Source organism: Neofelis nebulosa, chromosome 1, assembly GCF_028018385.1.
Source record: "Neofelis nebulosa isolate mNeoNeb1 chromosome 1, mNeoNeb1.pri, whole genome shotgun sequence".
Lineage (NCBI taxonomy): Eukaryota > Metazoa > Chordata > Mammalia > Carnivora > Felidae > Neofelis > Neofelis nebulosa.
The window spans coordinates 196,531,252-196,549,091 of record NC_080782.1 but is presented as its reverse complement, the minus strand read 5'-3'; the positions used below and the strand labels follow the sequence as shown (position 1 = coordinate 196,549,091).

Genomic DNA, 17,840 nt, shown 5'->3' with positions numbered 1-17,840 from the left:
GTTGAAAAGAGTTTTGTGTCTGTTGTTAACATTTAGTTGCCTCAGATCGATCCTGAACACATTCATATTTGGCTGACTGCTGTTTATATGCCACTTAACTATTCTGAGCTTAATTCTTCTGCAAAATGGTATCACTACTACCATACCTCTCTAGCCTTCAAGGTTATTTTAAGGATCGCTTTAGAAACTATATGTGATGCCTCTTTGTAAACTATTTTTTTTTAAAAAACCCAAGAGCGTTAGATTTTGAGGGTTTTTTTTTTTTTGCGAAATATGCTTATTGAATACATTTTAGTTGTCCCAGTGAATGTGGAACTTTATAGTTTTATTGTCCATACTTATTTCTTTTTAGTTTTCTCTCTGTGCTATGGGAGATGTCAAAGAATCAAAAATGCAAATAACACCGGAAACTCCAGGAAGGATCCCAGTTTTGAATCCTTTCGAAAGTCCTGGTGATTATTCTAATCTCCATGAACAAACGCTCTCCAGTCCTTCTGTTTTTAAATCAACGAAATTACCAGTAAGTTATTCTTGGCTAGTATTTATAAGTTAGTGTTTACAAACTATTTTCAATGTAAACATCTTTCTTAGCAAGTTAAGGGAGAAATTTATCATGGAGCACGTATATCTGGAATGTGCTTTTTTAGTTGTAATGTTCACTATAGTGTAGTGGTTGGGCTAAAAATAAGTTAGCTAGGTGGATTTTTTTGTTTTTGTTTGTTTTTGTTTTTTTGATGTTAGCATTTCTCCTTTTTTTTATTCAGTGGATAATATGTTGGCTTCCTGTAACTAGGTGTAGCTAGATAGTATGATTGCTGATATATTAACTAATACCATATTCCAGGAGAAGCTATGTCCTCTGATTATCTATTCTCATTTATTCAGGAAACCTATTTGAATGCTGCTTTGTATTCGATAAAGTGCTAGACATAGAGAACAAGTCAGGGTCATCAGACACAAACTCTCAAGAAGCTTGTATTCTAATACAGAGATCACCAAACTATTTCTGTCAAGGGCCAGACAGTAAATATTTTAGGCTTTGTGGGTCATCTTGTTGCTGTTACAACTAGTCACCTATGCCTTGTATCACAAAAGCAACCATAGGCAGTATGTAAACAATGAGACCTTGCTGTGTTTCAATAAAGCTCTCTTTATGGACATTTAAATTTCATATAATTTTCACATGTCATGAAATGATAATATCCTTTTAGTTTTTCCAACCATTTTTAGCTTGCGGATTGTAGAAGCCAACCTCTACTCTAAAGGAATAGACATAACTAATCTAGGGACTTCAAAACAATATATGTGCCACGATTAGTGGTTAAACACAAGGGTGATATGGAAGGGAAAATGCTCTCTTGGAGGTTAGGGAAGACTTCATCCCTCTAGGTTATGTTTGCTGTTATTTGCCACCTAACAAGAGCAAGAACACTGGAGTTCTTTTGAAGTATAATCTCTTAACCTAGTAAATTACCTAGAAAAACTGCCAAGTGTGTGGCTGTTTATACTACACTTTCATACCAGCTTAAACAAAGACCAAGTGCAGGAAAGTTTTACAGTTATGTAGTTTATATTGAGTCATGAATCTGACCTCGTGATTTTTTATTGAACCTTATTAAATGTTAGCTATATGTTAATATAGAATAGATAATGGATTGGCTGCAACTTAATCCTCAAAGCCAGAATGTGTGGCATGTTGACCTTTTAAGCCTGATTTTGTCAAAAATGCATTCTGAATTACAGATTAGGTTTTGGATAAGTTTTTGGTTCAGTTGGATAGTTGACTACAGAAAAGCAGCAGTGATTACCATTCATAATTATTTTAAGGATCAACTATTGTATGAACCTTTGTAGGCACTTCTGTAGTTAGTACTTTGTTTAGTTTCACTTCATTCGTAAGTAAAAGTAAAGACCTATGATAACTCTTAAAAAAGATTTTTACTTGGGCATGTTGCATCACTGATGAGTATTAATTGTGAAATTTCTATACTTCATTATTCTACTGTGACTTTTTTCCATTATTATGTAATTTCAAAAATCACCCAAATGGAAGATTTGGGTATTTTAAAATAGATATGGTCCAGTCAGTTGGTTTTATGATTTGATTACCATTTGCCATTTAATTTAGTGGTAAAGCCAAATTTTAAAATATGAGCTTTAAAATACTTTTGTATTATAACCATTCACATTATTTTTGAAGCTGACAGTTGTTAGCATTGTGATGAACTATTTTAGTTTGCTTTTACTTATAAGTTCACTTTCTTTTGTTAAGACTCCAGGGAAATTTAGATGGTCTATTGATCAACTAGCTGTAATAAATCCGGTAGAAATAGACCCAGAAGACATTCATCGTCAAGCTTTATACTTAAGTCATTCTCGGTAAGTTTTCTTTTCTTGTGTCTAAGTGTAATAACATACTTTCAAAGGGACATCAGAAATTCCAGTGATTGAATATATTTATATGTAAAGATATCAGGGAGGAAAATTTTTGATAGACATTTATTGTATCTAAATGAAGAGTAAATTCAAAGAACTATATCCAGAAAGATTCCCTTGCTAACAGTAGGGAGTAGGAACCTTTTTTTTTTTTTCTTTTTAAGAGATAATCTTCCTCTGCTACTTACGGGACAACTGTGCTTTCCAGCACTTGGTAGAAGCAAGAACATTTTGAAATTTGTATCATTCTACATGGTTGTGGCTTCTCCCATTAATTTTTGTATTGTTTATTTTTTGGTGGTAGGGTAAAGCAAAATATTCTTTCATTGCCATCTGTGTTTGGGGAAGCTTAAAATCCCTTTACCAAGTACCCTTTACATTGAATGAAAGGGTATCCGTTAGCAACAGAGAGCTTTTCTAGACATTATCCAGCTTTGATATAGGACCCTTAGGGATCTGAATTACATCGTGTTGAAGTCAACCTAGTAATCAGAGCAGCCTTAACTTGTTTCTAAGCATAGTGTGGCCCAGACTTGTGTTTTGTGCTGCGTGATGATGTCCAGTGTAGTGAGAATGTGCACTTCTTTGGTGCAACAGACCTAGCTTTTTGATTGTGATTTACTGTAAACTCTAATTATAAATAATAGCCTTTGTCAGTAGTTTTGGGGGATTCTTGTTAATGTCAGTTTTATAGTTTGATTTTTTTTTTTTATTTTAATTTTTGAAACAATTGAGTACTGGTAAGACCAGCTTTTATTTTTCAGTCCCAAGGTACATGTGTTGTCAGTCCACAATAATGGACAATTGTTTACCTCTTAGCTTCAGAATTCAGTCACACAAAAATGCACACCTGATAAGATGTTTTTGCAAATACTCGTCTGGATGTTTCTGCCCCTTCCTCTCTCGGCTCAGTAACTTGATGACCATTCACTCATAATTCATGTCCATCCAAAGTGTAGTAGAAAGGGAAAAGAATGGGGACAGCATTAAAGAATTTTTAATTAAATGTAAATAACAGTTTTGAAGAGAAGGTGAAAAAAAAGAATATCTAAAAGCAAATGAGTTACAAATTAGGCTGATTTTTTTTTTGTTTGACGCAAAGTATATGCTTTATTATTTGCCTCTTGGTATACCCAAACATGGTTAGCTATTATCTTTCAGTTATGAAGTCTTTATTTAGCACATTGAGCACTACTGAAGTAGGATAGGCTATTATTCCCATCTAGAGAGTCAACAATACAATTAACCAAAGGTGTGACACAACATTTCTATATTTATTAGTAAATGATGTATTGTTTAGGTAGGTTTATGGAAAGAATCTTGGTGTATTTCAGTAGATAGATTTGTAATACAAAAGAGGGGAAAAGAGTGGTAAAGACCCTAATTTTAATTACTATTGTAATTCAATGTATGGTTATTGCTTCTACCGAGGATAGTGAGTACATTCTCAACAAAATGTGTTGATTCATTCTTAGAAACAGTGGCTTCCAGTGTCTCTTCCTGTGTAATATGAGTTCCCAATTTCAGTGCTTCCCACCCTTTTGATACCGCTACACATAAAAAATGATAACTGTAAGACAGACGAGTGCAAACAAATAAGTCTGGCCATACGGGAGGTTAATAATCCCGAAAAGGCCCTCCCTGACTCAGGACTCATTGAAGGCACACCAGTAACCTATATGCATCATGCCAGTGTTCTGTGATGTAATGGTCAGGATACTCTGTCCTGTATGACTTCTTAGAACCTCCCGTGATCAGGTTCTACAATATTTGCCTAAACCGATATTCACTGCTTCTAGCAGTCACTTGACTATTTCAGGTTCTTAAAGTCCCTCTGATGAAGCAGCAAAATGTTTCTGAATGAGGTAATACTAAATCAGAGCTTACTAAATACTACATGCTGTTATTATTATGCACTGTCATTTTGACCTGGTTGTGTTCATGATAAGGTAAAGAAAACTGATTTATTTGCCCCCCAGATGGCTGTTGTTCAAGCTGAGATGTGTGGATTATCATTGTAATCTAATTTCTCATAATTCCCTTACTTGAAAAACTCATTTGATTTTAGTTTCTGAAACACATTCTTATATAATTTTTGTTAAGCCACAAAAAAAAAAAATATACATGAAAATTTTTGAGAGAAAATAAATTGTTTTAAAAAGAAGAAGTGTTTTACTAATTTACTGACAGAAAGCAAATGTTCTCTCCTGGAACAGATGTAAGAAGTCCTACAAGGCTAACTGCTCTGTTCTTAGCAGGTCTGTGCCCGGTACTTGAGACGTGACATGTTACGTAGCTGATAAATTTGTGTTGCTATATTGCATATTGTATCAAAGTGAAAAAAATTCATTTGGACAGAATTTTACATTGTCAGTATTTTATTTCATAAGTAAAATTTTTGCCTCTTTATTGAGAACTGTAAGGATAATCGTTTCTTTTCTTCTATTTCAGAGTAAGAGTTCATTCTAAAATTATAGCTATGATAAACTTGCAGTAATTGAAGAAAAAGAATTTGGACAATTTTTAGATTTCTGTAGAATGAAATACTTCTTAATTTGTGATGGTTAAAGGACGAGGTTTATTCAGATTATGTTGTAACTAGTAATTTAAAAATTATATCACTGTAAGCCTTTTTAAAGAAAATACTCTTCCATTTACACTGAATGGAAAAGAGGGAGGTAAGCCTAACAGCCAGTGCCAAATATCTAAATACTGTCATTTACTAATGTGATAAGATACCAGTTTTTCTTTAAGATGAGCTTAACATTTGCCAGTTTTCAACAGAAGGAAAGTATTTCTTTGAAAGCTTATTATTTCAAATGTTCAATCAGCTGAAGTAATGGCATGGTTATTTTTCTCCTTTATCTCTGTATAGAATAGATAAAGATGTGGAAGACAAAAGACAAAAAGCCATTGAAGAGGTAACTTAAAACTGTTACTGATCATTAAGCCAGTTAAGCGTCAATTCTGCATGCATGTCTCCTCTTTTAGGATGACTTCCTTCAATCATTTCCATTCCAGGTCCCCACCAGCCTGGCCTGTCCCCAGCTTTGTCAAGCTCCCTTCTGTGCACCCATAAGACGATGTTGTTCATCCATTCCCCTGCCTCTCCTAGAGCGCTTACAATATTGTAATGATTGGTTTAATACTTCTCTCCCCTAGACTAAGGGATTTTTTTGGCCAATATTGTACTTCGTTTGTCTTTTCATTCTCCGGGCCTAGCACAGTTTGTCTTCCTTGTGCCTTCAGAATACTGATGAGCACAAGCTTTGGTTTCAAGTTGGAGTTTATGTAGAGGAAGTTGAATATTTTCAGACCTGAAAATCTAGATTGGCATTGGTAATGGTTTTATCTGTTAATTTGAATTTTTAAGACATACAATATATTGCATGAAATAAAATACCTTACTGAAAAACCGAAAAAAGTATATTCCAAATGTAGGGTCTGTGGGTTTTTTTTAATAAAAATAATAAACTAAGTTTTTCACTTGCTCCTTTGTTTGATGAATTTCTCTTAGAGTGTAAATAAGGATTAGCAATCTAGTTATTTCCCTTTATGTCATGGCAACATTTATTTTTCCTTTTTCCCTTGTTAGCCACCTCTGCTTCCCTCTATTCATTAGCTATATTTGGCCCTTCTGCACCCCAAAGACTTCAGCTGTGGAGTGTTTCGAGATCCAGTGATGTTCTCCCCCTCCTGCACTTACTTTTCTAGTGTCGATATTTTCCCTTTGTGTTTCAGATACAGCCTATTTCTTCAAAAACCATTTCACATACTGTACTGCTCTCAAACATTATTTACTTCTTTATCCAGAAACTTCAGAATTTGCCTTCTGATCGAATCACTTGATTCCACCACAGTTAGATATTCTCAGACTGGTTCCCATTTCCAAACATTTTAGGAAATATGCTTTCCCTTTTGAATCCTCAACTTTAAAGGGAAATTCAGTAGAAAATACAAGAAAATGAAGTCAGACTGAAGATTAGGGTCAGTGTATCTGAAACAAATATATCAGAAACAAATATTTTTAAATGTATAAGTATTTGAAAGAATAAATACATGTAGGTAGTAAAAACAAAACAAATTTAGACTTCAAAGAAAAATTATAAAATGAAAACGAAGAGCTTCTTGTTTCCCATCTTACTTCCTGAAAGTAACTCTGTGATATTTATACTTTCAGATTAATTTTATATATATAATAGCCAATGGCCTTTAACAGTTTTGCATAAATAGGATCATCATTCTCGCATTGTTTTACATCTTGCTTTTTTGGCTTAATAATGTTAGTTTTTTTAATTACTATTTTTTATTTTTTATTTTTATTATTAGCACATTTGATTTTAATAATAGTGTAGTATTCCTTTGTATGAATGTGTCGTATCCTAAGTCAGCCCCTATTGATAGATGTTTAGGTTGTGTTTGGTGTTCTATTGCAAATAATGGTTCAGTGAACCCACTTGTACACATCTTTGTGTAATTGAAACATACTTGCTAAGTCAGAGGCTTTGTTTGTAATTTCAGTTTTGATAAATTTTGCTATACTGCCCTCCCAAAAGGTGGTAACAATTTTTACTCCAGGCTGCATTATGGTACTTTCTGTTTTCTCATTATCTGCAATACTGATTATTTTTGAACCCTTAATTTGTGTTATTCTTAACACTTTAAAAATTTCATCTTGTTAATTTGGATTTGTATGTCTTTCATTTTGAGTCAACTAAATACATTGCTTCATTAGTCTATGGGTCCTTTATTTTTTTTTTTTCTGGGAATTGTACATATCATAATCTTTGCCACCTTCCCCTCTTCTTTCATATCTTTCCTCATGTCAAGGAAATTAGTTCTTTATCGTGTGTATGGCAAAATATGAAGAAAATGTTTTGGGGGTGAGTCCCACGTTGGGTGTAGAGATTACTTTAAAAAAATTACATCTGTAAAAAAAAAAAATACAGGAAAGAAAATGTTTTGAATTCCCTCTAAAACAGAGACGGAAGGGGAAAATCTTGTAGTAGGCTTTATTTTATATCTGGGATGAAAAAAGGAAAGATACGTATCCAAATGCTTTATCTCCATTTGAGTATACTGGCCGGTGGTATATGTTTAACATATACCATATACATTAACATATACAGTTAATGTTTAACAACTGGCCCTTTGGTTGTGGTAAGAGTATGAGTTTTAGAGACTCCTGCTGTCTGTAGTGTAAATACTCCAACCATGGCCGGTTTTGAGACATGACATCACTGAATGATAAAACAAGGGCAGTGGTGCACCAGTATATGTGGGCGTTACACCATACAGATGCAAAAGACATAATCTCAAGAGCATGGGTCCTCATAAGTGTAAAGTAATTAGCAGATAATGAGTGGGGGCATATATTACCTTTATTTTTGATATAATTTATTTAATTGTAACTTTACAAGTTTTTAACATTAGCTTTAACAACTGATGCACAAATTTCCTGAAAACTGACTAGATTTTGAGAGCCAGTGTAAGCCAGTTCCAGCACACCATTCATACTAGCTTACCTGTATACATCTATCTACATTTATTTCTTTCCTCTTCATCCTCCCTTTTGTCATCCCCACCTTCCCCCACCCAAGTTGGGAGGAATTAAAAATATTTTCAGCCCTTCGATTAATATTGAGTAGTTGAAATATTTAAGTGGTTGAAATATTAACATTTCTCTTTCTATATATACTGTAAATTTCTTCTATTTCACCTTTGGTCATTTGTGCTTTTAAGTATTAAAATTTTTAAATGTAACTATAAAGTCTGTGTAACATGTTTGGTGATTATTTGATTATTTGAAAATAACAGATACTTTTTATATTTTGGGAGGAATTCACGCCTAATTGTATGACTTTAATTTTTCTAGTTTTTCACAAAAGATGTCATTGTACCCTCTCCTTGGACTGATCATGAAGGGAAACAGCTTTCAGAGTATCATTCCAGTAAATGTGAGTTGTACTAAAAATCATATGAATAGATAAAAATCATAGAATCATAAAACTCAGTGACTATAAAGCAATATATAGTAAAGTGTCCACTTGTCTGCTTTGGTAAGGGGCTTGATACACATTAGATTTCTGGATACCAGAAGATTTAACCTTTTAAGGATCAAGCTTCCAAGTAAGGAATGAACAAGTCACGAGAATAAAAGGCACAGCATAGAGAATACAGTCAGGAATACTGTATTGGTATTGTATGGTGACAGATGGCAGCTATGCTTCTGAACACAGCACAACAGAGTTGTATAGAGTTGTCAAATGCACAGAGCCCTCTTTCCCTGCCCCTCCCCTGCTCATGCTTGCACACGCTCAGTCTTTCTCTCTTTCTCAAATAAATAAACTTAATAAAAAAAAACTCTTTAAAGGTTACAGTTTAAAACATAATTAAAATGTACTGAGTTCTTATTTTGGGCCATTTTATTCTGATTTAACTTTTTCTTCATGACCGTTGTGAATATCAGTTATGGTGGTTGTAGAGGATTCATTGATGCAGAAATAGTTGGTATTGAATAAAGAACTGAGTTGTTAATGATTTCTGCCCAATTTTCAAGGTTAATTTCTAAAACGAGATTCTTAAATTGCTTTGCTTTTTGCTAATTTACTGATTTCTTATAAAGGTAAAGGAGGTATGGACACTTGACCTCTAGGGTAAAAGAATATAGCTGATTATCTGCAATATTGGTAAGGAAATTGAAGGACAAGCCAGGAATCTTTCAAATATTTTTCCACCCCCAGGAAATGGTTATATTTGCTCTCAATGTCCTCTGAGTTGTGAGCAATGTTAGAGTATTATACATATAGGCTCATTTCAGTGAAGTTGCCCACTCTTTTATGTAGCATGCATTAATTATGCTCTCAGTATAAGAGAGACTGTTCCATTCTTTAGCAAAAACGCAACAATAATAGGTAAAATGGCTTGAGCACTCTCCATATGCCCTACAGTGCTAAGTACTCTCAGTAATTCCTCACAGCAGCTCACCTGCGGTAGGTACTATTATTGGCCTCATTTGATAGATGAGAAAACCTCGTTTTAGAAAGGTGAAAGCACTTGTTCAGGATTACAGAGATCATAGAAGTGGTAGAACCTGGATTCAAAACTAGGCGTTCTCAGTTGGATTCTGCATTCTCAGCCATTATAAACCGAAGGTCGCGTGCAGTAGTAGATGGAGACCTGGGCTGGGAGACCTCCTGCTACTTTAAATCTGTAGGGCTAATCTGGATCAAAGTATTCAATCTCTTTAGACCTCAGCTCTTTACTTGTGAAACAAAGGAATTGAACGACATAGTTGTCTGTTAATGTCCCTCCCAGCCCTAAAATTTCTATCCAAGGTGCCATTTTCACAGACACTACTTTTATTTTGGGTTTTTGAACAGATGAATCAGCCTTCCTATGTGGTCTCTATACTGTGTTCAGTGGCAAGAATGGTTTTGTTTATTCACATTGGCTTATACTGTTAACTTTTACTATTACTAATACTTATGCAGCAAGGCACTTCAATGAATATAATCGTGTGTTTTTATTTATGGTCTTCAGTAGGATTTTCTTTAGATTGTACACACAGGCTGAGAATCTCTAGGGTATAGGCTATGTGTTTCCCTGTTTTGACTACGCAGTGCCCCCCTGCTCTCCAGAATGACTGCACAGTCTACACAACCAGTAACAGTGCCTAGGATTCCTGTGTCCCCGCAGCCCTGCCAACATTTGGCATTATCCATCTTTCACATGTTTGCCTTTCCTATGGGTTGTTTGCCATTCTAAGTGATTGTTGAAATTTTCATTTCTTCATATACTAATGATCTTTGAAATTTTCTTTCTTGTAAAATACCTATTAATAATTTATTGGTCATATTTTTAGTGGATTTGCGGTCTTTTTTCTCTTGTTAATGTGTAAGACACCTTGTATAACATAGTTCTATTGGTTCTAAACATTTGAAATACCATCTCTCATTCCGCCATATATATACCATTTTTGTTCTTCATGTCTTTGGTTGCATAGAAATTCTTATTCTGATGTAATCAAAACCATCAAATTTTTTTCTCATTTTATTGTGTTCTTAAGCTTATTTAAAAAGTCCTTCTAAAGATATTTGCAAATGACATATCGGACAAAGGGCTAGTACCCAAAATCTATAAAGAGCTCACCAAACTCCACACCCGAAAAACAAATAACCCAGTGAAGAAATGGGCAGAAAACATGAATAGACACTTCTCTAAAGAAGACATCCGGATGGCCAACAGGCACATGAAAAGATGCTCAGCGTTGCTCCTCATCAGGGAAATACAAATCAAAACCACACTCAGATATCACCTCATGCCAGTCAGAATGGCCAAAATGAACACATCAGGAGACTATGTGGAGAAACAGGAACCCTCTTGCACTGTTGGTGGGAATGCAAACTGGTACAGCCACTCTGGAAAACAGTGTGGAGGTTCCTCAAAAAATTAAAAATAGACCTACCCTATGACCCAGCAATAGCACTGCTAGGAATTTACCCAAGGGATACAAGAGTACTGATGCATAGGGGCACTTGTACCCCAATGTTTATAGCAGCACTCTCAGCAGTAGCCAAATTATGGAAAGAGCCGAAATGTCCATCAACTGATGAATGGATAAAGAAATTGTGGCTTATATACACAATGGAGTACTACGTGGCGATGAGAAAGAATGAAATGGCCCTTTGTAGCAATGTGGATGGAACTGGAGAGTGTTATGCTAAGTGAAATAAGCCATACAGAGAAAGACAGATACCATATGTTTTCACTCTTATGTGGATCCTGAGAAACTTAACAGAAACCCATGGGGGAAGGGAAGGAAAAAAAAAAGAGGTTAGAGTGGAAGAGAGCCAAAGTATAAGAGACTCTTAAAAACTGAGAACAGACCAAGGGTTGATGGGGGGTGGGAAGGAGAGGAGGGTGGGTGATGGGTATTGAAGAGGGCATCTTTCGGGATGAGCACTGGGTGTCGTATGGAAACCAATTTGACAACAAATTTCATATATTGGGGAAAAAAAGTCCTTCTAGGGGAAAACAATCAAAGAAACACTTGCAAAAGATTTGAAAAGTGTAATAGTGCTGCAGTAGGTGTCTTTTTATTTTTTTATTTATTTTTGAGACAGAGAGAGACAGAGCATGAACGGGGGAGGGGCAGAGAGAGAGGGAGACACAGAATCGGAAGCAGGCTCCAGGCTCTGAGCCATCAGCCCAGAGCCCGACGCAGGGCTCGAACTCACGGACTGTGAGATCGTGACCTGAGCCGAAGTCGGACGCTTAACCGACTGAGCCACCCAGGTGCCCCAGTAGGTGTCTTTCTAATCTAAGGTCAGAGGAGGAATGCTGTTGGAAGATAATTTAAGCTGAGACTTAATTAGCCAGACTCAGCAAATGAGGGAGGAAAGTGAGAATAGTATGAGAAATACCTAAATGTGAGAGAGAAGCTGTTTGCTTATTGATTTATCTTAAAAGAATTTTTTTAATGTTTATTTTTGAGAGGGAGAGGGAGGGGCAGAGAGCAAGGGAGACACAGAATCTGGAAGCAGTCTCCAGGCTCTGAGCTGTCAGCACAGAGCCCAACGTGGGGCTCAAACTCAAGAACCTGAGCTGAAGTCGGACACTTAATTGACTGAGCCACCCAGGCACCCCAGCCACCTGTTTTTTGAAGATGTTCAAATAACTAGTGTTTAGTTGGAGGATGACTGTGCTAGAGACAGAGACAAGGTTTTGAAGGGCTTCCTATGGTGCTAAGGTGTTTGGACTGCAGACTGAAGGACATTTTCGGCAGCATAGTGCCTTGATTATATTTGTTATAGAAGGTCACACTGCTTACAGCAAAGAAAGCATTTGAATGTAGAATTTTCTTTTTTATATATTCTGATAGCATTTAATAGGAGGCTTCAATTCACTTGCCCGTCCACCCACTTACTCATTCACCCATTTATTTATTTAGGTTTGTTAAGTTACTGTATTCTGTAATGTTGTTTTAAGCTTTCTGGAGTTTTTTTTTCTTCTTCTCCGTGCCTTTTCCTCCCTTTTATTTTGTTTATATTAGTCATTTTTTTCATTGTGTGTTTGTTTTTTTATCTGATTATTTTCAAGTTACAAAACTTAGTAGTCATTAATTTTCAGTTAAAAAAATTATTTTCACTTACTTTTGACTCCTGTTATGAAAAAAAAAAAAACTGAGCATGGTTTTATCAAATTTTAGGTTTTGTCAAAATGATCTGGCATTTTAATTCAGACAGTTTAACCCATATTACAAAAACATTAAGCAACAGAGGACTTGAGGACTTTGAGGTATGCTAACGTGCATCCTCAATCTTTTAAGGTTAACATAATGGAGAGTAACCGCACTTTGCTTAAAAATTGTTACTTGGTGCCTCCTTATTTGCTGTGGCAATCCTTTAAGTTTTATCTTTGTGCTCCCTCAAAGTTAAAAAAACTAACAGAAACATGCCAAATTATTATATATGCAGACATTTATTTTTTAAATGTTGTAAAGTAAAAGTTTTCACTCTTCATTTTTTTTTACTCTGAAAAAAGTAATCCTAAAGTAAATGAAGAATATAAAATATAAGATTTGACACTTAATATGTTTTACAGGTATTAACATAACTAGTGAATCTCCAGTTGGAAGAAAGCTTACCATCCATGCTGAGAAAAACAATGGTAAGTATAAATATAATCTAAAATGAAGAATGTTCCACATTAAACTACATTTGATTTTAAATTCAGTTTGTGTGATAACATTTTAGTCTGGAATTGAAATTATTTAATTATGAATGAACTATAGGAAAGCTCATTTTAAAAAATAATCAGAATAGATATATCCTGCCAGTTTTAGAAATAGCAGTAGTGTGTGTGTGTTTTAACATTTTTATTTATTTTTGAGAGACAGAGCATGAAGGGGGGAGGGGCAGAGAGAGAGGGAGACACAGAATCCAAAGCAGGCTCCAGGCTCCGAGCTGTCAACACAGGGCCCAACACGGGGCTCGAACTTGCGAATTGAGAGATCGTGACCTGAGCCCAAGTCAGATGCTTAACCAACTGAACCACCCAGGCGCCTCAATGTGTTGTTTTCTTGTTTAAAGCATGTGAGTTGTTTTCTGGTTTGGGACAGCATTTAAAAAAAAAAATGTGTGCGGATATTGGGAAATCTACCCCCAAATACAGGTGACCCTTGAACAACTTGGGGGCTTGGGGTACCAGTGCCCCATGTAGTCAAAAACCCATATATAACTTTTGACTCCCCCCCAAATTTAACTACTAATAGCCTACTGTTGACTGGATGCCTTATTAATAACATAGTTTATTAACACATATTTTGTATGTTATATGTATTATGTAGTGTAGTCTTACAATAAAATAAGTTAGAAGAAAATGTTAAGATCCTAAGGAAGAGAAAATACATTTATAGTACTTTACTGTATTTATTGAAAAATGTGCACATTTAAGTGAACCCATGCAGTTGAAATCCATGTTATTGAAGAGTCAGGTGTATAGGCTGGCTTCTTTTTTTTTTAAGTTTATTTATTTTGAGGGAGAGAGAGAGAGAGAGAGAGGGTGCTTGCAAGCATGGGAAGGGCAGAGAGAGAGGGAAAGAGAATCCCAGGCAGGCTCTGCACTGTCAGTGCAGGTCTTGATCTTATGAATTGTGAGATCATGACCTGAGATGAAATCAAGAGCCAGACATTGAATCGACTGAGCCACTCAGGTGCCTTAGGCTGGCTTCTTTTTTGATTCCAGCACCAACAGTACAACCAGGAATTAACTCTTGGCGTTACCAGGTTTATATCAGTGCTGGAAAGTCGGGGAAACTGCTTAAAGAAAGTTGGCATGTTAGTTAATAGAATACATAAATGAAATTATTCAGTTTGGCTGAAACAGCATGGGGAGATGGTTGATTGGGAAGCACATGCTAAATTGCATGTAATATGCTTGCATTGATTTATCTATGTTTGTATTTATTTATCTGCTTGCTTCCAGCTGCTTGTCAGACATTGCTGTCTCTTCCTGTGGATTTTAATTTAGAAAATGTATTAGGTAAGTATTGTATTTGTTTAAAACTTTAATAACTTAAATAGAAGGTTTTATTTTGATGGCTTTTCGTAAATGGAAATAGGTGGCAATGTCTCTAAAGAAGTGGGGAAACCATCCTGAACTTTCTCCTTTTAGCATGGCCTTAATTAGCCTTTTTGTGATAATGAATTTTACTGTAGACATAAACTATTCATGGGCAGATCTTATTGGTATTACCTATACTAATCATGAAGTACTCAAAAAAGAATAATTTCAGATTTCCAACGTCACATATGCAATTAAACCTTGCCCTCTTTTTTGAACAAAATTCAAACATATAGTACATGCTGGTTTCTTAAGAAAAAATCATATAACTGAAGCATAATTGCTCTTCAAAATGACTAGCTTTGCCTTTTATTCTGTTAACATTAAATATAGGTGACTATTTTAGAGCTGATGAATTTTCAGATCAGTCTCCTGGAAACCTCAGTTCTTCATCCCTCAGAAGAAAGCTATTTTTAGATGGCAATGGAAGTATTTCTGACTCCTTACCTCCAGCTTCTCCCAGAAGTCCTCGCAGTGGTGCTCAAGCCTCACTTGAGGTTTTTTATTCGATAGATTTATCTCCTGTACGGTGTAGGAGCCCTGTGCAGACCCCAAGTTCGGTAAGAAGTGCACTAAAAGTGGTGGTTAGTTTGCTATGAGATGGACCTCGATGCTCATTTCACATTCCAGGAATGGTTGTTGTGGATTTTATATTTCGTGAGGATTAGGCTAGTTCACATTTTGTCGTTAGGAGTATTTTTGGTCAGATTCTGTTTCTGACCTAGAGGTATATGGGATGACCAGATTTGTCACGAGTCTCTAGAAATTTCAGTGTAAGTTGTTTACTGAACTATGTAAGATTCTCAGTATCCCACAACTGGATTGCCATTAATGGAGTAATTTAATTTAAAGCTGTTCATAAACAGCTGCTAGGATGAAATAGAATGGTTTGTTTAAACACTGCATTTATATTTTATTTTGATTAACAGACTCTATTTCAAAATTTTTGTAACAGTCTTCTTAATTGTCCTTGCTATAAGATGCCTTGCCTTTTGGTGGATGACCAAACTTTATATGACCTACTTTATAAATGTGTTTTGAAGATGAAGATAAATAACATATGGTGTATATAACAAATTAAGAAAGAGAACCATGTGATTTTATTTATTTATTTTTATCACAGGGGCAGTTTTCTTCCAGCCCTATTCAGGGGAGCACAAAAAAATACAGTTTGGGAAGTATAACCAGCCCTTCACCTATTTCTTCACCCACTTTCTCGCCAGTTGCACTTCAAATAGGAAAGACTCCGCTCTCGGGTATGTCTCAGAATAAAATACCTATTTGAAATTTCATGTTACTATTATTTGTTATTAAAAAGGTTCTTTTTTAGCTTGTTCGAACTATAGAGCTCTAACTAGGTGAGCTCCACTCACCTTCTGAAATTTAGAAACTGGCTTTTTTATAAAAGGAACAATTTACCTTCAAAAACTGGATTCTCAGCAAAGTTCTGTGCTACTATTAAACACAGGTAATCTGATTAGCAGTATTACATCAAGCATTCTTATAAAGGGAATCAAAGAAAGATGGCAATTTTAGAGTTCAGTTGGTTTCTGTATGCCTTCTGACCTGGAGGGTCAGGCTTTGGTAATCAGATATTCATATTTTGTAAAGATACATTTGAGTAAGGTTTTAAGGTATAGTGTGTGGAGATTTATATATTTCTCTTAACACTATGTCAGTATCTCTGAAAAAAATTACAGCTTCTTTTGAAAAAATTATTCACAATCAAAAGCTATTCATAATAAATAAAATTGGAAACCTAAAAACTACTTTTATGTATGTATGTGTACTTTTGTACATACTTTATGTATGTATGTGTACTTTTATATAAATACTTACACATGTACTTTCGTGTGGAGATAGACATACACGGACCACAGTTCTGTATTCTGCTTTTTTAGCAAAGTATGGTATCATGAATATTTTCATAGGTCATTGAAATCATTTATTTTTATTTTTATTTTTATTATTATTATTTATTATTGAAACAGATTTTGAATCACTATATAATATCCCATATCATGGATGCATCATTTGTTTTCAGCCATTGATAACTTTTAAAATGTTTCTAATTTTTCTTTATCAAAAACCTTATTATTTTTGTATTTACATTGTACTGTACATATTTATATTTTTAGGTTAAATTCTCAGAAGTAGAATTATTTGATCAAAAGGGGTGAATGTTTTTAAGGCTCTGGATGAATTTTATCAAATTTTCTACATGAAAGTTTGTATCAGGGGCACCTGGGTGGCGCAGTCGGTTGAGCGTCCGACTTCAGCCAGGTCACGATCTCACGGTCCGTGAGTTCGAGCCCCGCGTCAGGCTCTGGGCTGATGGCTCGGAGCCTGGAGCCTGTTTCCGATTCTGTGTCTCCCTCTCTCTCTGCCCCTCCCCTGTTCATGCTCTGTCTCTCTCTGTCCCAAAAATAAATTAAAAACGTTGGAAAAAAAAAAAGAAAAAAGTTTGTATCAGTTGAAATTTTTATCAACAGTATGTAAGAAAGTCAGTTTCTCCCATCTAGAAACACCGGTATTACCATTCTTTGTGAGGTTTCTTAGTTTGGTATATTACAAAAATGCCTCTTACTGATTTTTGTATCTTTGATTATGATGATATTGAACTCTTTCTGAATATTTATTGGTCATTTATTTGGGGGGAGGGATTCTTAGTATTTTACTGTTTTTGTTGAATAAATGCTTTCTTATTGCTTTAACTTCAATATTTTTTATTGTTTGTGTGGCTGAACACTTCGTATGTTTATTTACCATTGGGAGGATTGGTTATGGAATCTTGCCTATTTTTTTTTGAATGTTTGTTTATTTTTGAGAGAGGGAGAGAAAGAGAGCGAGCAGGGAAGGGGCAAAAGTAAGGGAGACACAGAATCCGAAGCAGGCGCCAGGCTCCGAGCTGTCAGCACGGAGCCCAGCATGGGGCTCGAACCCACGAACTGTGAGATCATGACCTGAGCCATAGTCGGACACTCAATCAAGTCACCCTGGCGCCCCTTGCCTATTTATTTTTATTAATTTTTGTTTTCATTAAGCCAATGAAGTTCTAAGAAGTATTACATTGTAAAGCATTTTTATCATTTTGATTATCATTGTTAAGGTCTTTGACTCATTTTGTTTTGTTTTAAATATTTATTTATTTTTGAGAGAGAGAGGCAGGCGCAAGTGGGGAAGGGCCAGAGCAGAGGCAGGGCTGGGGGTGGGGTAGGCAGAAGATCCGAAGGAGGCTCTGCGCTGACCGCGAGCTCAATGCGGGGCTCGAACTCATA

General features: G+C 35.4%; 1 protein-coding gene across 2 annotated transcripts in view; it reads left to right on the top strand.

The window, feature by feature from the left end:
- BORA (BORA aurora kinase A activator) overlaps positions 1 to 17,840 on the top strand; it is a 28,973-nt gene that overhangs the window by 1,293 nt on the left and 9,840 nt on the right. Inside the window, exons 2-9 of one of the 2 annotated variants that reach the window (XM_058683141.1) lie at positions 353 to 520; positions 2,273 to 2,379; positions 5,312 to 5,357; positions 8,312 to 8,393; positions 13,042 to 13,107; positions 14,425 to 14,481; positions 15,076 to 15,122; positions 15,686 to 15,818. In XM_058683141.1, coding sequence (XP_058539124.1) covers positions 353 to 520; positions 2,273 to 2,379; positions 5,312 to 5,357; positions 8,312 to 8,393; positions 13,042 to 13,107; positions 14,425 to 14,481; positions 15,076 to 15,122; positions 15,686 to 15,818 — 706 coding nt within the window. Of the gene's footprint in view, positions 1 to 352; positions 521 to 2,272; positions 2,380 to 5,311; positions 5,358 to 8,311; positions 8,394 to 13,041; positions 13,108 to 14,424; positions 14,482 to 14,895; positions 15,123 to 15,685; positions 15,819 to 17,840 lie in introns of both variants that reach the window. The other variant, XM_058683132.1, reaches the window with a different exon arrangement.